Source organism: Anoplopoma fimbria, chromosome 21 (assembly GCF_027596085.1).
Source record: "Anoplopoma fimbria isolate UVic2021 breed Golden Eagle Sablefish chromosome 21, Afim_UVic_2022, whole genome shotgun sequence".
Taxonomy (NCBI): domain Eukaryota; kingdom Metazoa; phylum Chordata; class Actinopteri; order Perciformes; family Anoplopomatidae; genus Anoplopoma; species Anoplopoma fimbria.
Window position 1 is genome coordinate 6136678 of NC_072469.1, and position 27928 is coordinate 6164605.

Here is a 27928-nt window from a genome sequence, read left to right on the forward strand (position 1 = left end):
GCTACATGTCAAAACAGCTTGTTATCTGCAAATAAATGAAGTCAACTGTACAGATAGCAGTTTCCTTACCGTGCACTTGTGGGGTTTTTCCCCGGTATGCCTGCGCATGTGGACCACCAGCATGTATTGCGCCTTGAAGGGCTTCTGCTCTCGAGAACATTCCTCCCACCGACACACAAACTCCTTCTTCTCCCCGTGGATGTGGTCATTGTTGATGTGCTGGAAGAGGAGATGAAAGAGCTTTAACCAGAATGCAATGCTGTTTTTGCCTTCGATTGATTTGTTGTACAGCTTGAGGAATTTTTTTTTGCTCTGCAGCATTGGAGGCAAATATAACATTCTCTTTCCAGCTTTGCCATTTCTTTTCTTCATCAATTTCTCTCTTAACTCTTTCCTTCCTCTCTCTCCGCCTCACTCTGTTGACTCGTCAGTCTCAATGTCCAATCCAAACACGATTTATTTGAAATAAAACCCTGTCACTTCGCATCACATTGGGCCCTCGCCCCCGTCCATGACAAGTGCTGACAGATGTGCTGCCGTGGCAACTTCCAATCTGAGGCTTAGGAAGGAGGGGAGGCGGGAGGGAGGTGAGGAGACAGGGGGCGAGAAATCTAAAGTTCAGTCGTGGCATCTGAAATGCGAGGGCTTTACAACTCCAGCCAAGCATTTTATCTGTGAGCACCACCTTTCTCTTGCTCCATCCCCCTTCTCCCTTCTTCCTCTTCTTCTTCTTCTTTCCTCAATAACTATCCTGTAAAACTGGCGTAGTGGTGGATGTTACAGAGGAACTGAAGGAGGTGAAGAGGAAAAGAAAATGTCATGGCGACCCTCTGGGGACAAAGTCAACATCTGGCTCTCTTTCAGAGACAACGCTGTCGTGGCCTCTGAAGTGCCTTTCAGGGAGCAATATAAACCCAGGGAGACAGACTCAATATCCTGACCACTACAAACCGGTATTATTACATTCCTCAGTCTTTTTTTACCTCGGGGGTGAATGAAGACGGACGGATGGAAACAGAGGAGAAGGAAGGGAGATAAATAGAGACTTGACTTTGAATGCTCTTAAATGTCGGGGGGGGGAAACGTGCTTTTCTTTGAGCTCTTACTCGCAAGATTTGTCGAGCCATAAAACACGCAGCACCAAAGCAAATAAAGCATCCAGGGTCAGTCCCCCTCCAGGCATGACGCCGCTCTGACAATGGCATCTTTGTGCCTCCCCTGCTGCCCTGCCCACTGGCCAGATCATGACCCCACATATAACAATAACCGTGACATCCACCAGAAAGCGCCCTATTATTTAATCTTTCTTCCAAGACAAGCCTGCCACTACACTCGTACACTTGCTTCACAGTCGTACTAAAGGGGGGGGAGTATCGACAGATGAGTCAGCGCAGTAGCAGCAGGGTGCGACAGCAAAAGCAAAGAGCAAAAATTGACATTAATATATCCGCGGAGGACCTCCATTATTCTCCCTTGACATTTTTTTAATTCTAAAGTGACAAAACAAGACTAATTCCACGGGAAATGATTGGGGGACTGGATGACCACAGACGTTAGTGAAGTTTCCCCAAGATTGATCTCCTCCCCACCTCGGGCCCGGGCCTCAGAAAAACCTGACTCGTCTTCTCTTTTTTTTTTTCTTCCTCTATGTGAGGGAATCCCTGTGGCAAGCAATCGGTCTGCCGCGAGCAGCGTTCAATATCCCCCGGCTGAGAGCGATGGGAGAGCGCCATGGCGTTGGATCACGCAGGGTGGCTGGCACAACACGAGCCTATGCACACACACACACACACACACACACACACACACACACACACACAGATGGACACACACTCGCACCCTGTTTGTACAAATGGAGGAGGTCGTTGACGGGTGTGATGCATGAGCCTCTGAGCTGACAGAGAGAGGGGCCGCCGAGGAAAACCTAATGGCATGATCTAATGGCAATTCTTATTGAATCAATAATCTCCATGCTGAGCAGACAGGCCCCGTTGGCCGGCTAAATCGACAAACAGGTGCTGATAGCGGCGGCGCGGCAGGTTATTCATCTTCTCCCTGCCAGCTTATCGGCCAACAACTGTAAAAACGCCACCAAGATGGATTTAGGAGGGAGTCGCACGACAGGGAGCGCCGGGGACACGGACACAGGGGACACTGAAGCCGTCTGTGACGTATGAGAGGCGCACACACACACACACACACACACACACACACACACACACACACACACATGTATATACACACACACATATATACACACACAGGTGCAGACAATGTTTTCTTGGTTCAGACTCCTCCTGCATGGGTGCATGGCAAAAACATGAATATAAATAGCACTAAATCACACAAATACTTTTGGATTGCTGTTTTTATGTAACCTAAAAAATAAAAAAACCTCTGATTCAAATTATATTTTTCCTTCTATTCTCACACCTATCTCTACACACATTACTGTAATAGACAGAATCCTATCTTTTTTTTTCTTTCTCCCCCCTATTTCCCAGCATTTGCCCACTTCAGTATCCGTCTCCATGTCTCCTTATCAAACTCTCTCTGGGACACGGCCCTCATGCATTAGAATGCAAGCGTGCATGAAAAGAAGGCCTGTTTACAAGGCAATTTCACTAAGCTGTGGGACCCGCAACACCGTTTAGCTTTATCAAACACCGCCTAATAAATCATATGCTCTTTTGTGATGTCAGTTGCTGAAGTGCTTTGTGTGAAGGGGGGGGGGGGGGGAGAAGAAGGGGAAAAAAGCGTGAAAAAAGGCAAAGAAGGGAGGGAAGGAGGAGGGGAGGAAGTAAAAGCGGGGGGGAAACATGGAGTGAGTGAAGGTAGGAGGGAGGATGAGAGTAAGTGAGTGAGCGAGCAGGGGGCAGGGAGCTGGAATTGGCATGTGTAATTCAGCACAGTCTTTTCATCTCCGAGTAAGATACTCTTGACAGATAAGGGGGCCTAATCCTTCTCCTGATCAAAAAAAAATCTGCATTTTACCAATTAAAAAGACCGCGCCAGCAGCCAGAGATGTGTGTGTGTGTGTGTGTGGGGGGGGGGCTGCCTTCAGACTGTGCCCGCGTTTATCTCTCTTTAACACCGGGGGAGGCGCACAGCAGCCGCCTCCAACGAGGCTGCTCCCCAGCGAAGAACAAGGACATCACAGCGCCACCTATGCAGATGACCTGGAATAGAATGGTGCGACGGTGGAGGGTGGGAGCGACCTGGTGAGCTGTGAGAACACACACACGCACACACGGAGACCACCAACCCCATCAGAGGACCCCCCCCAATGGACTAAAACAGTCTGGGAAATCAGGCTGTTGGCAGGCCTACAATGACAAGACAGAACCTGAACTCTCATGTTCTCAATCCACTAATGTTTCAGCAGTTAAAGAAGCTGAAGATTATAAATTATGCTATTTTATTTAGCAAATCCATGTGGTGAAAAAACAACAAACTTTAAAGCCGTTTCAAATTTGTATATTTCCTCCCTTATGCAACGTCTCTAACTGCAACAAAAACTGCAAGAGAACAATATGGCTTGCATGGATTTTTACATCATACCTGTACACTGCAACTGCAGAGCTCCCTTTTAGATTTCTCCACAACCCAGTATCAGTAATACATCAATGAGAAAAAATAAAAGCTTGTTGAGCGAGGCCATATTAGGCAGTTAAGGGAGTGTGGGGTTGGCATCTCCGGCGCCACAAAAAAAGAAAACGAGTGAACAAAGCCCACTTCAAGAGAGACATTAAAGAAGCCACCAGGCCTTATCTTTAAAAGTACTCCCTTCAAGGGGGGGAAAGAGGGGAGGGAGAAAAAAAATGAAAGAGAAAATGAGAGAGGGAGAGGTTTATGCCCCCCCAAAAAAGGGGGAAGCAAAAGAATGTGGAGCTGAGAGTGAGATGGAGAGGTATAGAGAGAGTTGAAATGTGATAAATGAAATAAATACAGCAAAGTAAAATTGACACCCGCCTCGCTTTTGCTGACTGGGTAGACCAGATAAGTGAGCTAAATTGCATAGATCTGATGTTTATCTTATCGGCAGCACCGAGAGCGCTTAAACGCGAATGATAAAGGAAACGCCGCGGCATGTCATGGTGAGAGCATGCTTGAGAGTGTAAAAATATGCACGAAGAGCGCGGCAGGAGTGCTTTTGAACAAGGTGGAAAAGCGATGAGGGTGGCGTGAAGGCTTAATTCTAAAATTAGGCCAACCACAAAGGGAAAAGGGATATTTGAAGCGGCGCAGCTGTTACTTTTGATACCAAAACATGCATTTCATGACGCAGACACAGCAGTCACATGTTCTAATCATTGAATATGAATCAGTGTATAAACTTTGTGCAAAAAGCCGGTGGTTAAATTGGTTACAACCAAGGAGCTCTTTTTTTTTTTTCTCCTCATCATGTTTTTCTCCCCAAAGCCATTTCAGAAGACAAGTACAAGGGGGAAGGGACGCTCCATTGTTTGGTTATATGGAAATCCCCCCCACCCCCAAACCCCCTCTCAGTGTGTGATGAGAGCCACTGTGGTCCAAATACTGTACTTATCCTATTACTGGGGGGGGGTGGATAGATAAGAGCATTTGCCCGTCCGCTCTGCTGAATTAGAGGGCACGGATTCTGTAGGCGAATACTTTTTTTTATTGGCATCTCTCTGCATATCTGCATGTGCATGGAAAATGAGAAATAAAAAGGCAATATCAGAAAGTCAATTGGCAGAAAATAAAAACTATTCTGAGATGGAAAAACAATGGAAAACTAATAAGAGTTCTTTTTTTTTGGTGTCTCTCTGCAAATGAATCTGATAGTAAGTGCAGCTTGGCGAGGTGAGGCTGGATAGTATGGGAGGAAGGCTGAGAGGACATTGTTTTTTCTCAGACGGCCACCTGGTGTGACTACAGTAGGGGGAGGATGTGAGCAAGCTTTCCCCTCTATTAAGAAAGCCGTCCAACCCCTTCCGCTCTCTCTTCCACCACCTTACCTCATCCCGCCCTCTGAAACAGGGGCAAGAAGTTGTCAAGATTCTCAACCTTTGAGCCGAGCCCTTCAAACACGGGGAGGCAGCCCATTCCGCGCTGAGGATATCAATTATAGATAGGGGTTACCACCGCGGCAGAGGATTGCAATGTCAAGACGGCAAATAGACAGCTGTGAAGAGCTGAGGATCTTTCTATCAGATGTGTGCTGATGTGTGTTTCATGTGTGTGTGTGTGTGTGTGTGTGTGTGTGTGTGTGTGTGTGTGTGTGTGTGTACACTCCGGCGTCCCTTGTTCACAGCATCATATTGGTGTATTTCCACCACTTCCCCAACTTCAGTGTGCTCTCTCAGTCGGCTGACATGTGAGCGGTTCAGAGGCCGCGAGAGAGCAGCAGAGCTAATAGCGTCAGTGAAAGTAGACTGGGGTGGGGTTGGGGGGGGATGATGAGACCATAATGTCATTAATATTTAGCTTTAACAGTGAGTGAGCCATCCATCTCCCGGGCCGTGTGAGAGTTCTGATAACAGGCAGGAGGAAGGCCGGGTCCAGTGTTGTACACAAAGCTTCACATCCCCGCCAAATCAGTTAGCGGCGTTCAGCTGTGAGATGTGCTCTCCAGCTTCTGAGCCCATTACCACCGTCCCTGGATCCAATCAGGAATCCAGCGGCAGTATCAGTCAATGCCTGCAGCTCCGACTCCACTGGTAGCTTTAGCTGCCGTACAGACACACAGACAGGGGTCGTGGCCTGATAGGAGGGCGTTGTGCAGAACGGCACAGCTGCAGTTGTTGTTGCTAGGATCTACCGAGCTGGAGGAGAGAAACACTGAACACTCAGGCAGCATACAAACTAAGAGGCCTTGTAGTTTTCTGTGTATTTTGTGCGGCACAGTGTGGGTTTTTTTTTTCTCAATGTAAGTCTTCACCCATCTAAAAGTAGACACACCATGTTGTGTCTCCTTGTTTCCCAAGAAGAAAACTCTGGTTCTGCAGAACAGGGGTCAAGTGTGAACACTTCTCTGCCCACAGGACGTGAGAAAGCCAACTGCAAAATATCTGGTAAACAGCAGCAAGCAAGAGCTCCATTCAAATATTATTTTTCAGGTTCCTCACCCTAACCGTTTATATCAATTCACAGTATTTCTGGATATTGAAATTATATATTTGGAGTTGTACAGAAAAGCTTTGTGCAGCTTTATGTAGACAATCGAGCGTTCTTCGCTGGAGTTAGACTTTAAATAAGCACATCTGTTATTTAAATGTGAGATACTCACATGTACTAGCTGCTCCTGCGTGTCAAACTCGCGGCAACAGTTCTCCCAGTGGCAGTTCGTCTCGTAAACCACCTCGGGCTCCTGTTTGCTCTCATCCTTGTCCCCTTCCTCTTTCACCAGGGTCATCCCATCCGGATGGTCCTGAGGAACAACAGTGGAAAAAGTTTTAGCTCAACAACCAAGCACAATGATGTGTAAATAATTTAAATAAATGTATTTAATTCCAGGCTGAAATTAAAAAAAGTGAAAAAAATAATGAAAATAATTTTTAAAAAAAGAAAAGAAAAAGAACCCAAAAAATGTATAAAAAAGAAAAAGGAACAAATATATAAAAAAAAAAAAAAAAAAAAGCTATTAAAACTGCCTCCCTCTCCCCAACATCAGTCCATCCAAATATGTCATTGAGGTATTTTTTTACGGCCTTGCTGGTTTACATCTAAGGCACAGCCAAAAATGATTTGGTCACAGGTCTGAGCCACAGCGCCTCAGTGAATCTGGCCTTGGGTTGGCTGCTTGGGAGAAAAGTGTGCACAGCGGAAATGTAGCGCTGAAAGCTCCTCTGTATTTTTGGGGGTTGTTATACGACAGGACCGGGGCGAGCGTTTGAGGAACCTAACCCCCTCTTCCTGCTGTAGGTTGCTCTATTAGCCCAGACATATTTCACTGTCACAGTTAGCAGGCTGAGTGGAGCGGGGAGGTGGTGGTGGTGGAGTCTGGGCCTCCACCACCACACACACCCCAGGCTGAATCTGCTGCCGCCTGAATATCGACTCTAATAAGGTTTTTCCTGCAGATACAAACACTTGCTGTTATCACATTTCTCTTTGCAGCCACTTAAAAATTTTGATTAAACAAAAGCAGAAAAACAATTTCCTTCTAGTCTCCCAAAGATCAATGAATTGTTTTGCTTTCGGAAACAGCGGCTGATAAGAGCCGGGTGGGAAAACACCAAGAAACAGCCAGATGCAGGTAAATAAAATACAAACTGTGGCTGGTAAGCTTGTCTATTGTTGCTATTGTTGCATGTCATCATGCAGGCTTTCTATTCTATGGGAAAATCTAAAAATAAAAATCTGGCTGTTGAATTCTGGGATTGACCAGTTTGATAGCTGAGGAATATATTTTAATATGCTGATGAATGTAGACTATTCTCACCTGAACGCTCACTGCGCCTGGACTCGGCATCTCTTCCTCTGGTTTCAGTTTGGAGCGTTTGTGGTGCATCGGGTCTCCCGTGCTGCTCACTGCAGATTCACTTGTTGGTTTGGTCTGTGGAAACGGAAAATATTTTATTATTTCAAGCTCTCCTATATAGATTATTTAATGTCATCTTACTTATTTTTCTTATGTTATCCTCTATAAAATCATTAAAAATGCATGCGATGCTTATAAGTAAATCAATCATTTACTTAATCAAGCAGAAAAAACAACTGTGGTTGAGCCATAATGATTTCCGTATCAGTCCCAGGCCAGAGCTGTAACTGTGCAAATGAAAAACTATGCAATTCACTGAATCACATTAGCACCTCTAATCACAGCAATTAAAACAAACTCATGGACCAATTCAATGAGCCATTCACTGAACCAACGGATGACCTGGCTTTGGCCCTGGCTTAACTTCATCCTTGGGGGAATTCTTGTTACGAACAAAGCTCACAAGAGTAAAAGAGTTAACAAGTTTTTGTAAATGTGAACTCCCCCTAATGTCTCTGTTTTGCACAGGACTCTTAGTTGTTGTAGTGATACTGTCTGTCTCTGAGACATGTAACTATCTTTGCAATAACCTACAAGATTCAGCCATGTCCCCGAAGCAATATTCTGTTCATTCAGGAGAAGGAAAAGGCAATTTTGGTGTGCCCAATTTGAAGGAGGCCTCATTCGAGATGACACCAAATTCAAGCGATGGAGAAACAGCGGGGAGGACGGGTAATAAACATTGAATATTTACTTCAAACGTGGGCCCGCACATAGAGTAAGGGTTGGGGATGGAGAGGAAAAAAGCCCCTTTGGATCCATCCATCCATGTCAATATTCCCTCTCTATATCCTTGTTCCCTCTCTAGTGATTAATGGAGTCAGCAGTGGGATTCTATGCTAACAAGCCCCTTGTTGTTCGCTGCAGGCACGTTCAGCGCCGAGCTCGGCAGTCTAAAAACAAGAGACAACACAAGTAGGAGGGAAACTCCCTGGAGATGAGCTGGTGGAGGGGGGCTGTCTGTACCACGTTGGCTCGCTGCGATTTTCTGAGATGTGGCTGGCATGCGACGGCGCTATCTATTATTCGTGATGATGAATCGCACGTGGGCTTTTCCCGCCGCCGCTCTCACCTGCGAGGAGTCGTTGGAGAGGGCCGGCGCTCGCTGGCGCTGAGCCCGGAGGGGGATGCCGGGTACGGGCCTCTGGGTGGCGAAGGCCGGCGACGGGTGGATGAGGGGCGGGCTGTGGCCGGCGGAGCCCACGAGGCCCGGTTGACGGCCCATCAGCTGCTGGTGCATGTGCAACGCCACCGGGGTTGGAGGGTAGGCGAAGCTCAACGCCGGGCTGGAGAGGTGAAATAATAAAAACATGAAACTTCATTAAAACATCAGTTGCAAAAGGTTGAAAAAAAGGGGGTTGGGTGGTGGTGGTGGGGGGGAGACAGTGAATAAATGGATTGTTCTGGATGGCTTCTCCTCCCTGAGGACAATCTGACAGCAGACGGTGTGGTAATGCTGGAACCACGGGGCTGCCGGCAAATCCCTGCCAATGAATGTTCAGCTTGTTAACACACAGTGAAATTATCATGTGGTCGGTGTAAGGCGGTATGTCATTCTTCCACTGGGCAAACGATACAGATGATAAACAAATCTGGAGTGTGTCGTAAAGCCAATGTGCATAAAGCTGAATCACTTCCCTGTCCCCTCGACCTAAGCAAACTTTGTTTTTCCCTAAAATCCACCACACCTCCTCCAGGGGTCTGGGTAACCACAGGTGAACCGCCGGATAAACACGGATCCGTGTGGCTCGGCGGCAGCGGCGGCCTCCATTCATCCTGCGCTCTGACGCCTCGCTCTCTCCCTCTCTCTCTCTCTCTCTCTCTCGCTGCGACCCATATGTCTGCTGAGCTTATTACGAGCCGAGTGGAAATCAATGGGCCGAGACGCATTTGGGGGCCCATCCGCTTGTCATATCACTCATCAGTCTGTTGGCTCTGGCTATTCGGGGTCCTGTCACCGGGACAGTGGCCGAGCCTGCAGCGTGATTGATCAGGCTCTGCTTACAGATCGCTGATCAATGGCTGTGGGTGGGGCGATGGATCTTTTCCCCCCCCCCCCCACCCCGTCTTCTCTTCTTCTTTTCTTTTGCTTTCCCCCGTGCCTCGCCTCTGCTACCGGGCCGTGATGTATGTGGTGTGTTTTTCATGAGGTGTTACCGGATGACTGACACGAGCCGCCGGGGAGGCAAGCTGACTGGCTGGCTGGGAGATCGTCACCCACATGGGGGTTTGACATGGGTGAAGCACACTCTCGGTCACTCCACCACACACTTTCTTTCTCTCACACAGAGTCTATGTAACTACAGTACTATCTTGGTGCAGAAAAATACAGATCATGGATATTAGAAAATCATTTAAAACATAATTTCTCCCCGCGGAGAGGCTGCTGTTTGCTTTATCATTGGCATATTTTAGTCCCTAAACGACCACCTTCAGAGAAACATAGTCGATCAAAGCTCCTGAAAGACATCCTGACAGCATAAGTTAGTTTTTATAACTTTATAGGGGGTAATCCAGGAGACTAACAATGGACAGATAAAAAAATATATACCAAATCGAAGCAGCAAAGGCTGAATTATCCAGATTTTTTCTGCACAAAACTGCAAAGAAACCGAATCCTAAAATTCCCCAAATTCAATATGAGTCTTTCAATGTTCTTCCCTACCTCCTAAAATTCACGTAGGCTTTCTTTAGTTTACATCCCAACGCCCAATCAAGATAAATAATAATAATAATAATAGTAATAAACTTTATGGATAATTCATGCAGGACAATTTGCAAATCACAGTCCCATTACCTGATGGCTCCAGCAGAGAGGTGACCGTAGGAGCCGCTGGTGGAGGAGCTGGAGCGAGAGTTGTTGAGCATGGTGACCAGGGAGCTGGGTGAGTTTCGGATCACCGTCTGCAGGTCAAAGCCTGGATCGGAGAGCGGCGAGATGGGCAGCGGGCGCTTCCTGCTGGGCCTTGATGGCAGCCTCGGGCTCGAGAAACGGGAATCTGCGTGATGAGGAGAGAGGAGGAGATTGGAGTGAGGTACTTCGGAAAGAATGATTGTGAAAGTGAGAGGGTAAAAATGATCTTTAAAACTGTAAGTTAAACTTTATCTGCTTCCTAATTTTTATGTTTTTCGGGGGAAGAGCATCAGCTAAATTCATACAAATTGGTTACAGATCAAAAGGGAGTGTTGACGTGATTTCTGTTTGACTTACAAACTCTCACCTAATCTAACCCTAACAAATGACATTTTTGTCAATCATCAGACAAAGGGCTTCTCTGAATGAGTGTTCAGCTGTCACTTGATGCACTGCTTGCATTTCATCCATGAGAAAACATGCCTTTTATGTTGGAGAAATGCTCTGACTGTGTATGGTAATATTTAATCAAGTCCAATTTGACTCGTTATTCAAATGCAATCAGTGTTGACTGGAAATACTAAAAAAGGGGGTTTTGAAAAGGTAAAAGGCGGAAACGGCGCAACCATTCTCTCTGCACATACAATGAGCCACGGGTAGAGATTAAAACATGACTTTTGTTGTCTTTTCACATGGAGATGTCACAAACAAGACAGGGAAAAACAGAGGGAGACAGAAGAAGGGGGGAGAAAAAAGCGCTGAGGGGATGTCGCGCTTTGTGCGTGAACTGACACAATGACTTTGTGACTCAAGACTCGCAAATAAAACATTTTGAGTTATTTCATAAAAGGCAAACAAAACCAGCTTACGCAGCCCCGATAACCCCCCCCTCCATATTTACGTCCCCCACAATCCATCCATCTCCCAAAACGTAAATGCTCCGTCTCTCGTTTGACACATCCAACGATTACAGAACGCTCCATTCACATGGTAATCAGAGTGTGTGGATGTGAATGTGTGTGTGTGTGTATGTGGACGCCTCTGTGGTGGCAGCGGTGGTGTTCTGGCATACATAGGCCTGAGTTTTCACCACGGCGTGAAGCTGTATGGAGAGCAACGCCCCCTTTACGTTGTCATTGTATGGAAAATCTGTCTTTCTGTATGCCTTAGTGAAGGGGGTGTTGGATAGGTGGGCATGCGTAGATACACTTACAAATCCCTGAGCGCACACAATCTAGATACAATGTAGTTTGTCATGTGACGCTCCTCGACATGTCTGCTTTTTTTTAACTATTTAATTCAGGTTGAATCAACGATATAATCCTGTAAAAACCCCAAAATCCTCTTTTCTCCTGCTTTGGACAACATTTGATACCTGACACTTTTTAAACAAGCCGAATCAACCATAAGTACATTTTCCAAATTCACCACAAGTGAGAGGCAGTGTACTGCAGAGGAGCAGGGCCAGCGTCCCGCCACTGCAAAGCCTCATGGGAGTGCTGTTTATTAATGCACAGCCCAAATGATAAATCGGTCAACCGGGGGAGACGGAGAGAGGAGCGTCCCGGCTCGTAGGAGGACTGTCCCTCTAATTTCCTCTTGATTTATGGACGGGACGGCTGGTTACGCGCCGCGTCATTAATTCTTGTGGCCAGGGAGGGTTCAGACACGCGGGACGGACGGCGTTGGAAATAAAAAACTGGGATTGAACCTTCGCCGACACACTTCGGGGCCACCTGAGAGGGACGCCTTCACAGGGGAGGGCTGAAGTGTGAATATAAGACCGTACAGATTTTTTTTTTTGGTGCAACAGAAAATGGGAATATGACAGTTATCCTATTTTTCTACTCTCTAAAGATTATATGTCACGTTTAGTTTTTGGAAGCTTTTTGGTCAATTTTGCTGAGTAGTCGAATCAAAAACTACAAGAAAATGGTGTGTTTGTATTAAACAAGTGTTCAAAACGTGACTAAAAGTGAAATTATTAACAAATAAAAAAACACCATATCAGTAGACGAAATAGCAGGGAAATTAAAATGAACTAATACAGACTTTAGCGTAGTGATCCATGAGAGCTATGGCACTAATTAGGCACATAGACAATGGCCCATTAAAGCACAAATAGGCAGGACAGGCCCATTGTTTCATTAGCACAACTCTCTCTGAAGGTAATTACACTGATGTGAAATAGACTAAAATAGCCGCAGTAACATAGTAGCCCAGATTATCAGCGAAAGCCTCTTGATTGACTCTCTTCTTTGTACGTTTTTTCTCTCTTTCTTTTTATGAAATCCAACAAAGCTTTAAAGTGTTAATTCTTCAGCCGTTGGAACACACATTGTTGAAACATGATGAGTTATTACCAGCAATGATCACAGGCGTTTTATTTTTTTAAGTGAGGAGCATCGCATCTCCACTTAAATTTGGCCCTAATTGTTTTGTTTCAGTCTATTAATCTTAAAAAGTGACACAGAAGAAAGGATTTCTCCAGTGATGAATGGCGGGACATTCCAATTCCCACTTAATAGCAATTAATTTTCTGATACCCACACAAGTTTGGCTAGTTTTAATTAGTTTGTTCTGAGGAATGGGGGAACTTCACCCCGGATTTCCATGAAAGCGGCGCCCGCCTGACTAAATACGTTCTCATCAAAGGGAGCGGGGTGAGGCTGTCTGACCTTTCTGAGATTCAGTGTGCGTTTAATTTCCTATTTACACTTTAAAATAACTCATTAGCATAAGTCCTCTGCACACACAGTCCTGAGCCCAACACATTAAGACAAAAGCTCATTTAAATCATGTCATAGTAAAGTTGCAGGTCTCCTCCTCGCCGCGGTTGAGCTGGAGCTTGATCTATATATAGTACAAGAGAGGTGCATTGTGAAGGTGCATTTTAGAGGTTCAATTCCCACCGGGGCCACCCACGCTATAATGTGCAGGTATGCACTCGTAATACTTAAAGGTCTTATCCCTGTAGGCGTGGATGTGGTGGGTGTCTTTTCACCTGCTGAGCTACATCTAGTTGAAATATTGAGGTTTTTAGATGTCTAGGTTACTAAAAGAATATGTTTTTTAAACATCATTCCAATAACTATATTTCTGTGTGTAATTAGGATATGCTGCATATTGAAGTGTGATTTAAATGCTGTTAAATTTAGTCTGGTATTAACCGAGAAAACAAGAAATTAATTGATCTGCTTCATAGAATAAATCTAAAAATTCACCAAATTCTGAAAAAAACGTATTTCCAAAATTGCTGAACTTTTTTTTACTTTGGATAAATAAAACATTTAAGATTTTTTTTTTATCATAAATTGAATTGTGCATTTTCGCAAAGCCAAAAACAGGGCTGTTTTTATTACCAGAGCACATAAAGAAGGTTAAGAATATGGAGATACATTTTTTCATAGCACAACGACGATATGCAAAAACTGTTCTCTATAATTAAACAAAATTATGGCTATTATTTGATTTATCCAACTTGGCAAGTTTTTTGATGTATAAACCTGAACATTTATTGACCTTAAGCTCCTATGGTCTGTAAATCTCACACTCACACACCTCTGACCCTGCATCAGTTGGACCTCATCTCATCTCATAATACTGTATATATGGAAGGTAACTATAGGTCCTGGATCAGCACTCCTGAGACACATAGAAATGGGCTTGTGTGTGTGTGTGTGTCATGGTTCTTGCGCGTGACTTACTCTCCACGGCCTGCAGGTATTCCATGTGCAGGGCGGTGGCGGTGCTGGCGCCGGCTGTGGACGCCACCGACGGGAGCAGGTCGGTCGTGTAGGGACTACGGTGGCCCGCCAGCAGAGCCATCTGGTGGTAGTACTCGGCTGTGGTCAGACCTGTGTGAGGGGCTGGAGAAGGTGAGCGATTAGGTCAGCAAAGAGGAAACAAGGAGACCAGAAAAAAGTGAAGGTGACAGATGAGGAGACGTGGGTGGACGGGGGAGTATTTGAAGAATAGAGAGTAGAGAAAGAAACAGAGGAAGGATGAGGTAGGAGACAAGGAAAGCACCTGTACAGCATTACAAAAAAAACCTGCGTTCATTTACATGAGATGCTAATCAGCTCAGCAGAACAGTAATGAGCACATTAGCAACAACATCAAGTTAAGCAAAACAGCTGCACAGGGAGCATCACCTGAAGAGGAGAGCCTCACTGGGGATTACCGGATGCTTGCTCAGAGATTACAGTGAGTGTGCATTAGTGTCTGATTGATGCACTCATGGCGAGCGCGGCAGAACGGATCGCCTCACAATACAATTCTTTAACAGCCTTTTTTCTTTTCTTCTTCCTGTTTCTTGATCATTTTAAAGAGAGCGTGTATGTGTGTGTGTGTGTGTGGTAAGAGTATGTGGGCTGACACATCCTTTGCCAGAGATGCTGCTTGTGTGTTGTACACATCAGGGCTGCACTCTGCAGATATGCAACCTGCTCCTCCACTGTGCTCCCTTAAACTCAATGGGAAAACAAAAGGCCTAAATATGCCCAAAACGTATCTGCGTGCATAAAGATAGAGCAAACGATCCTGCCTCCACTTCACTCTATTCCTCTCTTTTTTTCCCGAGTTAAAGAGTGCTGTAAGTCCTTGAACCAGATCCTAAAAATAAACATCTGGTGGTGGGCTTCCTTATGCAAATATTCTAAGAAAGAGAGAGGGAAAAGACTAACACTGTGGTTTTGGATGCAAATATAGAATCGGTTCAGACCTACAGAGTGCTGCGGCTCTTTTTTTTTTTTTTTTTGTCCTCAGCTGAAGAAATAAAGAGGAAAAATAAAGAAAGAAACGCTCTATGAGGAGATTTCTTCTTAAGGCCGGCCTGTATGCCTGCAAAATGCATCCCTGATTGGTTGAATGAATGTAAGAAAAAAAAAATCTAAATTAATTCGATCTGGGTATTATGTCTTCAGTGGAAGGGGGGAGTTTCTTAATTGTCTCTGCTGTTCCGCCTTAGCTTTGCTTTTGCATTCAACCATAATATGGCCCATTCAGTATCCAACACGCAGAGAAAAGGGCTTTGCAGAATTTCTAAATCAGAAAACGTTGGCACCCGAGATCGATCCTGGGGGCAAAAAAAAAAAAAAAAGGGGGGGAGGTGGGGGTGGTGGTGGTGGTGGTAGGGGGGCTGTCAGTGTGGCACTCGGGCGGAGATGTGCCCCAGGACTTGGTGAGCCACCGGGTGCTCCTTCAGCATTACAATAGGATCAGGGCGAGCTTACCTCTGAACCCCATCTCACATGGAGAAGACAGGAGTGTAGTGTGTGAGGGAGGAGCACAACAAAAAAAAAAGAAAGAATTAAATAATAAGATGTGAAAGCAAATGTGTGGCAGCAAGAGGGTGGCACTAAATCCCACCCACTTTAAATCTCCATTAGATTCTGTTAATTAATTCATCATTATTCAAATGTACATTTTGGTAGGAAAAAAAAAAAAAAAATAGCATATTGAAGAAGGAGGCTCCCTGTGAGCGCGGTGATATACTAACAACACAAAGGCTGATGGGTTAATTAATCACTGCGTTGATTAAAGGAGTAATTAGGTGCCTCATTCACACTTCACAGCGAAATGAGCTGGAAGGGGATCATGTGGTAGGTTGGAGAAATTATTTTGATTTAAAGCAAGCTGAGAACGGTGCGCTTTATGTTTGGGGGGGGATGGAAAATTGGAGTGTGAAGAGTTTGAGGCTCTAGTATATGCTTCCTGTTGGGAGTGCAGGAGAGTAGGAGGTTGAGTGAGACTCTTGGCCTCCACTTAGACACAGCTCTTAACAGACCTGGAGGAGATGGAGTCGAGTGTATGTGGGGCGGTGTGGAGGAAAGGCTACAGCTATCTGTCGTAGCAGAAATACACTTCAACGCAAGGTGAAGCGCTAAAGTGTCTCCCTGCTGCTGAAGCGCTAAAAGGTCGATGGGCGACGACACACGAGCCGTGATAGGTCATCAGGTCATTTCAAGTCATTAAGAGGATTTTTGCTCAATAAGATTTTTAATAAATTTACTTTTTATGGTTTGGTCATTTGCTGCAGTTTGCTGTACTGGGTTTTACCTCTGGCTGGTGCAGCTTTGTTTTGTATGGACTGAAAACTGAAAATACTATAATAAGATCGCAAACACCAGTTATTTTCATTCTTGAATATTCTGTCATTTATTTTTTGCAGATAACAATTTAAAAATTAGTTTATTTCTAAGGAAAAATTGCCAATCCCAGAAAATATATATATGTATAACACCTTAATAAAAAGGTGCTCAATGCTCAAATTTGCACAGCTAAAAACAGCAAATATGGTTGTTTTTTTTGTTAATATATGACCTAATCAGTTCCTCTGATTTAAACCAAAAAGAGCATTAAAAACCAAAAACCAAAACATTTAAATGCATCTAATCATTTCACCACACAACACTTAGTTGCAAAAAAAAAAAAAAAAAAAGAAGAATGGGAGTTCTTCCTTCCTAGTATTTTTAATTGTTATTTTGAATCATTTTTTGTCCTTCACATTAACTGTTTCTGGTGCTCACTTTAATTTATTTCCTGTGTCCGAATCCATTGTGAGATCTCAGGAAACAAACGCTCCCCGTAGGACACCACACCACAACGCCAACCCTGAACTTGAATCCCTCCCCCTCCCCCCCCCATCCCGGTGCGAGCTCAGTAACTGTACGTGACCCTGCCGCTCACTGATGCATCCTCCAGAGGTCTCTGACATGACTCACAGATCAAAAGGATTAGCCCCCCACCACCCCTCCACCCACACGGATCGCAACACACTCATAAGACTCCCATCCACCTCCTCCCTCGCTCAGATAACATCTCACCAACCCCTGGGTCTTAATAGAGAATGGATCCAGTTGCCTCTCACCTGACCTCTTCTGATCTCAAACAGGAATTAAACTGATCCGGAGAATCGGGGTTCCCGCTAATAGCAATCAAACCTCACTAATCAATAACAATCATTTTTAAGGGTCCGCTGAGGCTTTGTCGCCCATTTCTGCTCTGCTTTGTGTGTGTGTGTGTGTGTGTGTGTTGTGTGTGTGTGTGTGTGTGTGTGTGTGTGTGTGTGTGTGTGTGTGTGTGTGTGTGTGTGTGTGTGTGTGTGTGTGTGTGTGTATCATGCTCTGTGCGTCGGCGTGTGTTTCACTTTATTCACCATCTGCAGGGCTGAGGCCCCGGGTGGCCGACAGAACGGAGATGGAGGGGCTGCTGTGGAGCGAGCGGATGTAGTCCATGTACGGGTTGATGTAAGGGTGCGGAGGGTGAAAGGGCGACTCCGCCCCCAAAGAGGGGTTCCTCTGGGGCGAGATCCGGATGAGGGAGATGTCGGAGAAAGCTGGACTGCCAGCCAACCCGTGAGGCCTGCGAAGAGACGCACAGAGAAGAAAAATACAGAAGGAACATGAATACATATTTTAAATGTGCAAAAAAAACTCATTCACACACGTTTACTGAGGAAAATATGTCAAAACTGACGCGTATAGGACTCATGTTTGGACATTTAAAAACGTGCAGTTCACATTTGAAGTTTGATTGAGGCTGATTAAGTCACCACGTGTGAAACAGTAAGATCTTTTGATTTGATGAAGCTATTTGATCACCCGCATTGTGTAAACAAAACTTGGATAATCCAGTCGCTTCCAGTTTCAACACCACTCTCATTTCACCGTCCAGATTCCACTCCCGTGGGTGGACAAATGGACTGTGACACTATCTCTCTGCCTCCATCTGCAAGGCGGAGAGGAGAGCGCTGCATTCCAAACTGCTCCCTACGCAGACATTTCCTCAGATCAAAGGCAGCTTTCACCACTGCGTCTTAATCAGAGGGAAACGTTACACCGAGCTCACCGCCGGCCAGCGCCAGACAAGCAAAGCTACACCACTTTTTGCTCGGATGGCTTCAGACTTGGCTTTGAGCAGAAAACCGTGTACAGAATCTCACATGACGGATGCGATGTTGTACAAAATCCGTCAGCAGGTCTCACATCGCACATCTCTTTTGCTTTAAATAGAAAACAGAAGCACTATCACGCTCCTCAAAAACGTTAACTGTTTCTATGAGATATGAAATAAAGTTGAGAACAATCAGGGAAACTTTTAAGGAGCCAAGTTTGAGATGAACTAATTTCTCTCCCTTTTTATAATTGGCTGGGAGGGCAAGGAAACTTCATAATGATGGCCTTCACCACAAAGGCCTTCCCCTGAGGTTGTGGAGAAATCCACATATCAGCCAGACATTAACAGGCTAAGAGATTAGACTGAATTAGCCCCTCCACTTCTCCGCGGCTCCCCAGTGGACCGGTCTACTGTGACAAAAGGACCCCAGGAGAAGGAGAGGATGAGCGAAGCAAGACAAAGTGGGGGTTTAAGAAGGAAGAGGTGAGGAGAGATGGGGGGAAAAGGGTGGGAAAGAAAGAGTGCGAGACCTGGCGCGGAGTTTGTTTCACTGTGACCTTGAGCAAGGCCAGGGGAGCGGAACAGCCCAATTACGACCTCCGCCCCGTCCCCTGATCCCCCACCAGCCCCTCCGTCCCTCCACTTCACAGCCATCCTAATGAAAGAGCTCAGGCCAGGGCAAATAATGAGCGCTGGGGAGCGGAAACACACACACACACACACACACACACACACACAGGGACAGACAGACACATGTGTGTGTGTACGCAGGAATTCACACATACAAACTTTGTCTTTTGTAATGAGCCCAAAGGGGTTATGGAATGAGTTTTTTTTTAAAGGCGTTGTGACAACTTGTCTCAGTGATGCTGAAGCATGTGTTGTGTGAGAAAGACACTCTCACTCTCAGGAGGAGCAGTCTCATTGTTATAGTGAGCAACGGTGACAGATTAATGGATAGTTTTTGTTGTTGTTTCACCTCCATTTGATCGTGTGTGTGTTTCTGCACGTCTCCCCGTCAGCAGATTTACGAGAGATTGCTGTACTTCCTCCACACCTAGCGGGTCACGCTGAGGGCAGCCGTGCACAGGTGTGTTTATGATAAGCAAGTCATGAGCCCCCACGCCAGCATTATATGCCTCGTTTACACAGATCAACAACCTTGACCGCGGAGTGATGCTGCCTTTGATGCCACATGCCTGGCCATGCATCACGCACACATACACCTATGTGCACGTGCAGCGTATTGGGATAACAAAAAAAAAAACCATGCTTTGTCATTGATGACTGCAGAAGAAGCAAAATAGAAACAGATATGTTTAAATCGCACCTGCACCTGATATTTTTATATGCATGGAAAACATTTAAAACTCTGAAAAAACGGTGCATTTAATGGCAAAGTATACGAGACAAATGAGTCTGTGTCCCTTAAATGGTTGCATATGACGTTTTAGACATTTTCAATGTAGAAACAAGAACCCAGAAGGAAAGGTAGAACGTTTTTTTCCCCTCGTCTGGCCTTCCACATGCTTTTTTTTTTGGTTGAGGAGAGCCAGACACCCACTCTGGCTGCCATGACACTGATTAACCCTGTCATGCGTTGGCTGCATCTCCCTACACTGACCCTGGCTAAATGCCTCTGCTTGGCTTGTTTTTTCCAATTAACATAGCGAGTAAGAGCAGAGCCCTACTGGAAGGCCGGAAAAGAAAAGAACAGAAAAAGAGAGCCCACGTGTTGATTGGTAGGAAGACGTTGGCTCGGTGGAACGGAGAGATTTCAGCCTGTTGAACGGTGGAAGGGGAAATAAAGGTGTGGAGAGAGGATATGAGGGAGGGCTGCAAAGAGGGAGGAAGACAGTCAGAGCAGGAACAGTAGTCGGGAGGAGCAGAAGGAGGGAGTGTGTGAAGATATGGACTATGAGTTTTTGGGAGGGGAATGGGCGGACAGAGAGGACTTAGGAGAAAAAAGGGGGGAGAGAAAAAGAGGTCTCCAGGGGTGCGGAGCCAGGTGTGAGGGGATTTGAGTCGGACAGCAGAGAGATGGATGGTTTTTGGGGGAGTGCGGCGAGCCTTCTCTGTACTTGTGAGAGGAAGAAAGAAAAACAAGAGAGTGTCCGATCCTCGGCGCTCAGCTGCTCTCTGCAGGGCCGCGATCGCCTTAGCATCTGCCAGCGCGCATTAATCAACATGACGAAAAGGAAGTAATCTGGCAGCGTGTGTGCAGGAATGTTCGCCCTGTGTGTGTGTGTGTGTGTGTGTGTGTGTGCGCCCGAGTAGGTGTGAGCGTACCGGAGAAGTGGCGTCTTAGTTACACCTGATTTAAGATTTACATCAAAGCTGTACCGCAGGGTTCTCTGACTCACCAGAGAGAGAGAGAGAGAGAGAAAGAACAACTTCTCACTCCTCTAACCTTCATAATTCCTATTAACCCTCAAAGAAGACAAACAGGGCACAAGGAAAGACTGAGCTCCCGACATATGGAAGCCATTTCCTCTTCACGTGGCGTTGCTTAAACCAGCCAGCGCCTCTTTAGGATATCACATGTTTACACGGGGCGGTCTGTCGGACTATTTCACCGGATGAATACACACTTGCCGAGTTAAAATATGCCCCCGAAAGATTTTGAGGGTTTTGCGGACGGTGGTGTGTGTGTTCATGTAAACAGGCCTTGAATCTTTGTTTGGAACAAGGTTATGTCAGCACTAATAATTCTTTTGGGGTGGGTGAAAGCTGCAGTAGAAAACACACAGTTGCGGTGAAGGTTGATGACTTCACTCGGGACAGAAGGTATCATTGTGGTGCGAGCAGTCAGACCTCGTGGTATTGACACAGCGGCCTGCAAAATACTTTTAGCCCGGGCATGAAACGGTCGCGCATGAAATGGAATCAAAATGTGTGCTTCACAGAAGGGTACAGGAAATTGGTGAGTCTAAAGCCAATAATCCAGCAACTGTGAATGTCAGTTTTTCATGAACAGCTGCTGGAGTGGTCCGAGGCGGAGATTTGACAAAAGGAAAAAACAGCTTGAGAAGTCACGATACTGACCAAGTCCACCTTGAGAAGTCTCATGTCTTTACAACAACCAGGTATATACAGTATATGTGTATAAAATAGATTGTCATAGGCAACATACTCCATGTTCATAGCCGGATTACTTTACTGGGTTACATAATGACACACAATTGTTGCTATTGATGTTATTAAATGATCTAATTTCTGTTTTTTGAAAGTGAATTAAACATTCAACTTTATTAGATGCAGGTGATGTTTCGCACTTTTCTTCATACTGGAAATTATGCAGCTAAAATGATCTATCTTTAGCTTATTGAGCCAATTTAGAGGGACCTGAATGACTTGAAGAACAAATTCACATTGTGTTTGAGAAACACGTTTTTTCAAATGTTAAAACAATGTGCAGCAGTCGTATTTATTATATCAAGATTAAGGTAAAGATATCTGACATTGGGATTTTAGGCCAGTAGCCATTTTATCATGGCATAGCAGCGTGAACACAGGTGTAACTGATTAAATGAATTACGATCCCTCTCTATTGAGTGTGTCACAGCCATTCCAATGAGCCAGCATGCACAATTTCTCTGTGCATCACCTGTGTCGTATTAGTCTCGTCAGCCTTGCTCTGTTCCCATTGTTCCAACAACCAATCAGCTTTCATTCTGCCCTCATGTCTTCCCACCTGTGTCTTGTTGTCTGATTAGTTTCTGGAGTATTTAAAGTCCTGTCTTTGCACTGCTGTCTGCATTTGGCTCCTTCGTGCCTGTGCTGCTCCCTGAAAGTGACAGATCGTCACAAATGCAAAACATAGTTCCGTTGGTAAAAGAAGTCCTTGGTTGACAAAATCCTGCAATTGCAGCCAGGTTGCATTATATCTTTAGGTGATTATGTGAAAGAAGGATCTAAAAAATAGGTCCTCAGGTACGAAATATACAGGAAGAAGAGGTTATATGAAAATAAAACCTCTCTAGACCCAGCTGTCTTGACACATTACCCCTGTGGCCACAAGGGGCTGAGTGACTGGGAACTGGGGGTTTTGGAGGGAACTGGGATCAGTCAGGTGTCAGGTCCTCTCCTGACCGAGGCTGACAGCCATTCCTCCCCTCCAACCTCGGCTCAATCTCACCACCTCATAGAAACCCTGTGCCCCCACCCCGCACCACCCGACCCACCCAGCCACAGCACAAGGCTGCCACCGCTATGAAAGCCTAAACCAGAGAGGAGGAAGAGAAGGGGCTCCTGACAGCGGAAACAGAAGCACTTTAAAGCTCTGAACCCTTTCACTGAGATCAAAGGGCCACAGGAACAGAGCCAGCTGAGACCCAAGGAGAGAGAGAGGAAAGGGAGCTGAGACAAGGGGAGAGAGTGGGAAGACAGACACAAACAGAGGGAGGCAGATATATATTCTGGGTTTCTAATGATTCAACGGGAACTTCTTCATTAAGTTCTCCCACTAAAGCCGGTTCCAATGACTTCTTTTTCCACATTTATGACATTTACAGCAGCGGTAACGATTCATTTTTACTTTGGCAAAAAATGAACAACACAAAAGGTGGATACATTTAAAAAAAACCATATTTTTCCAACCTAAGGCCAGAATTTCCACCCCCTTTTGAAAATACTCCAATGTGGAAACATGGTGATGCAGATGGCAAATAAAAGATGAGTCATAAATCTTTGAGAAACATGCCAAATATGTTTAGAAGCCAACTTTCTTTAACCTTTAACTCTTGATAGTTGCCAACGGGATATATATTTCAGTTTTTTCTACAGTCAAAAGGCTACTGATTTGGGTTTTAATGCTAACAGACCAAAATTACCATTAACAAAGATTGGCTTACTCAAGCTTTCAAGCGTACGCCATGGTCTTCATCAGCAGATGGAGTTTGCTCAGTGGTTGTGGAGCTTAAAGGGTTATCATGAACACTTTGAAGAGAAACTAAACCCCAGAGTGCCTCTACGAATCGAACTAAAAAACGAATCAACATGTGCAGGGCTGTGAGAGCGGCTAAGAAACACGCCAAGTCGCATTTATAGTATTTTCTGTGGGCTTGAAATGAAGCCATCAGCACATCTGGTGAATCAGTGTTATTGACTGTTTATCTGGTGATACAATGTGCTCTCTGTTTTGCTAGCTAAACTTGCATTCTCTCTACTGGCCATCAGGGGGCGACTCCTCTGGTTTAAAAAAGGAAGTCTGATTGTACAGAAGTCAATGAGAAAATGACCCTACTTCTCACTTGATTTATTACCTCATTAAACATTGTGAACATGAGTTTATGGTCTCAGTCGCTAGTTTCAAGTCTTCTTCAAGAAAAGAAGATAAATTATGGTCTCATTTAGAGTATGCTGTAGGGCAGGGCTACCTTGTGATTGACAGCTCCCAGAGCTATATATGGTGCAAATAAAGCGTCTGCACCATGGCGTCGCTCTTCCATAGCCCAAATATGGTCACTTCTGTTTACTGGTTGCAAAAAAACAGAATGGCCAATGCCAAAATCCAAGATGGCGACGGCCAAAATGCCAAACTCGTTGCTTAACCACTTAACACACAACTATAAATGGAGCTTGTTTAAATGTCATTAAGTTAGAGGAGGAAATGAGGAGTTTGGCTTCTGCGTATTGCGTAGAGTTTCACTGTAGGCACCAAACTTTTAGAAAAAACTTTTGGAGATTTACAAAAACCCAGAGGAGGCAGTTACTATATTTAAGTAAGTGCCTTAACAGATCACATGTTGCAGAGATCTAATCTGTCAAACTGCATATTTGAAATGAACTTCTTTACAATTCTAAGAACCCAATGTGTATATTTCAGGGAACGTGTCCGTTAACAGTCTCTGCTTTTCCTCTTCCCTCCTGGCCGGGCAGAGCAGACGGCGGGCCTGGCATGGCACGGTGAGGTTGCCAGGCGTTCATGGTAGCTATGTCTGTCCCCCACCCCCCCCCTCGGAGCTACGAGGGCTCCGTGTGACCCCCTGACATCAAAGGGCCCGGGGTGGGTTCATGGAGCCGGGGGATGGCTTTCTATTCATGGTCACATCAAGCAGGATCCCCTCTCTGTGGGACACTTCTGGAGGCGTGCCAGACATTCCCGTACGCTGCAGAGTCAGTTCACACACACACACACACACACACACACACACACACACACACACACACACACACACACACACACACACACACACACACACACACACACACACAGGCTGACCGGTCCAATGCCCGCCACTCTCCTTCGGTTTCTCCGTGTCTCCTCCCCCCTGTGTGTGTTTCCGTCACACTCACATTGTCTACATATAAGCACACAGAACATCCCTGCAGGCACGTATCACTTCCACGCTGCTGGAGTGATAACATGTGTTTATCAAGAGGAGCCGGCGAGTGTGACAAGCTCAAGTCATAACAACCGGGTCCAGGTGTCAAGAGGATCTGGTTATAGCTGCCGCCTGAGTCATGAACCCGCTGAAGGTGTGGTGTCACACATAAAAAAATAAATGATAAAAAAAGGCATCTTGTTTAAGATCAAGGCTCCCTTAGCATTTTGTTTTATCAAAAACGACACATCTTTTCACCGCTCGCCCTGGTTCCAAATTACTACGACGCTAAAAACTTTGTGTTTGGCTTTGCCACGCAGCAGGAGTTTTTTTTTTTAATTTCTCCTTCTTCTTCTTCTTCTTCGCAGGCTGTTTCAAACCATTTTTTTTCCCACTCTGCAATTAAATGTAATTTCAGCCATCGAGATAAGAATGGCTACCAAAGCGAATCAACAGAGTGAATGGCGCGGGAATGAAAACATGAAAGTGAAATGACACAAAATGAGGCTGCCCTTTTTTTTCCTGTAATTACAAGGGGGCTGGGAAAAAAACCTCACATTTTCTTGTTCCTTTTTGTTGTTCTCTCCCATGCACGCTTTTGCCTTTTTTTTTTTTTTTTTTTTTTTTTTTTTTACAAACAAAGCGTATGTTTGCGATTGGACTTTTTAACTTGATTTCTTTTTTTTCAAAGCAAGTAGAATTAGCGCTGTTCTCAGACAGTGTTTTGAGTTCCTCTGGCATGCCTCGGGCTACGGAGATGTCAGGAGAAGGGGACTCCTGGGTGTTGAAGTGTTAAACTTAAGAAAACAGAGAGGAAGCACATCTATCTTTCCTCTTCCTCTCCAGTGACGTCTCGATGGCCCCGATGCCTTTTACACAGAAACCCAGCCGACGCCTGCAGCTAAACAGGGTTCAGGTTCCACACCCCACCGCCTCCGCTCCCCCGGACAACTGTAGGTAACGAGCGTGCACGCAGCCCATCTCAGGTGAGGAAGAGTGAGTGTGGCCCAGGGCTGGGAGGAGCGGCGTGGACTCTCATCCCACCCCTCCACAATTCACCAGGTCACGCTGGGCTGCTGAAATGAGCAGCCGCACGGATGGGCCTGAGCAAATCACAAACAATACACGACGCTACAAGACAGCAGAGACACACTGCTGGAGATGGTTAATCCTTCAGACAGAGATCTGAGGTAGAAACAACAGAAGAAGGAAAAAGAGGAGGGCGAGGAGGTGGAGGAGGGGAGGGAGGGGGAGCTACTCAGAGAGAGGGGGAGAACAGGAGCATCAGGTACAAGAAAACAAGAATATATGTTTCCTTCTCTGCGCTGAAAATCTCCTTTTTCCAGAATGAAATCCATCACGTTTTCCTAATACATACTTCTTGTAGAGGAGGGAGAGAAAAAAAGGAGAGAGAAAATCCGGACAGAAGAAAGGCAAGTGCTGGTGGGAAAGTGAAAAGACACAGCCTACTTTATTCTGGCCATTTCATCCATCTTGTTGGACTAATAAAATGTCATGTGGAGTTCCTTGATATTTAATCATGGAGAAGGGCTGAGTGCGTGGCGGTGCCAAGCTCGGGCTTGATGAAGCTTTGGGAGGCTTAAACACAGACCTGTGTACACTTTGGATTTACCCAAAGGAGGATGTTTCACAAACCTGCTACATGAGTGACACAAAACTGATATGAGGGGGAGGGAATTCCTATTAAGCCTGCTCTGGAGAAACTTGTAGTTTATCTCAGCTTTATTCAATCCCTTTTAAATAAACTAATGTGGCGAAATCACTCACACACAGATGATGGACATACAACAAAAAAAGCCTGATGCATTCTTATAAGTGTGGTCACCCTGCAGCTGCGTGCATGAAAAACACCTCAGGTCTGAGCCCTGGTCCAAAAAAGAAAGTGAAGTATCATGGGAAACAGAAGTAGGTTTCATTTTTGCCAAACGACATTATTAGATGAAACCATCCCGCTATCAGATGAAATGGACGCACTGCATCTGATAAGGGAGACAATGAGAGGGCTGAGAGAATCGCTTTATGTGATATGAATGAATTTGCATTGGTGGGGGGAGTGTAAAAGGAGTGTGACTTAGAAGATAAACAAATAGAAAGAAAGAGGAGGAGAGGAGGTGCAGAAGCTGTAAGGGAGGCAATGAACTCATTTCCTCTTACATTAAAACTGTCTTTAACTGGACTTCTCCTGGACCAAGGAGGCATGTGTTCATATTTTACATTGTTGCATTTAGGTTTTTTTTTTTAAATCACATATTGAAAGCTTGAGTAAGGAAAGATGGAGAGAGGGAGGAAAGGAAAAGGGAGGGACGAAAGGGAGGATGGAAAATGAGGAAAGCTGCGGAGGATTTATGACCCTGTTCCCCCGCTCTCGTTACTCGCTGTAACTGGCCCCCAGAGTAGGATCGCAGGGTCTGGAGCCCACAGCCCAGAGATCAGAGTAATGGAAATTCCACATTTCTACACTGCTACAGCATGACGTCTGTAGGGCAAAGTAAAAGAAGAAAAAAAGCAGAGAACTGACTCAGAGTCTAGGGCTAAAATTGATAATTGTGCCATTAGGTAAGGAGGGAAGTATTTCCTTTCTAAAAAGAAATCTGTATTTCCTCCCGACTTTAGTGAGGTTCGTTTTTATTTGTGAAGAAAAGCGGACGTCAGGAGGTTGTGGAGATGATGTGAGGAGGCGGCTAATATCTCTAATAGCCAATGAGAGGAGGGTCTTTTTACAAAACCAATTAAGAACCGGCGCGGCTCATAAAAGTGACAGCCTGCCACACCCATCGAGCAACTTACCACCAGAACCACTGAAGGCTGTGTGTGCCCTTTATGAATCTAATACACCACGCAGATGAAATGCTGTTGAGCGTCGCTGCCAATGATATTTGGAATCAGAACTGAAATGATTAGTCGACTAATAAATTAGACGATTGACATAAAACTATTTGGATTATTTTTACAGGCATTTTTCCAGCTATACTACAGAACTTTGTCTGGTTCCAGCTGCTCCAATGAGAGAATTTATAACTTTTTTTTTATCTATGTAAAACATTATGAATATGTCACTGTAGGCTCTGGGAAATAGTGATTTGCCATTTTTCCCTTTACACTACAGACACGGTTAATCAAGGAAATAACAGTCAGATTAAGTGATAATAAAATAATAATTAGCTTCAGCCTTATTTATAATGCATATTATAATTATTTAAACAATTATTTAGCAAACTATACATTATTAAATGTCTGAGATCTGAATTGTAAGAAGTTAACTATTAAAAATGCATGGATAATATATTTATATGTGGCATATATATATTTACAAGGAAAAGA

At 45.1% G+C, this 27928-nt stretch overlaps 1 protein-coding gene across 1 annotated transcript in view; it reads right to left on the bottom strand.

Annotated features, from left to right (window-relative positions):
• gli3 (GLI family zinc finger 3) overlaps positions 1-27928 on the bottom strand; it is a 90961-nt gene that overhangs the window by 6822 nt on the left and 56211 nt on the right. The window contains 7 exon segments of the mRNA XM_054623011.1: positions 70-219; positions 6254-6394; positions 7409-7522; positions 8580-8793; positions 10305-10506; positions 14069-14230; positions 17521-17726. Coding sequence (XP_054478986.1) covers positions 70-219; positions 6254-6394; positions 7409-7522; positions 8580-8793; positions 10305-10506; positions 14069-14230; positions 17521-17726 — 1189 coding nt within the window.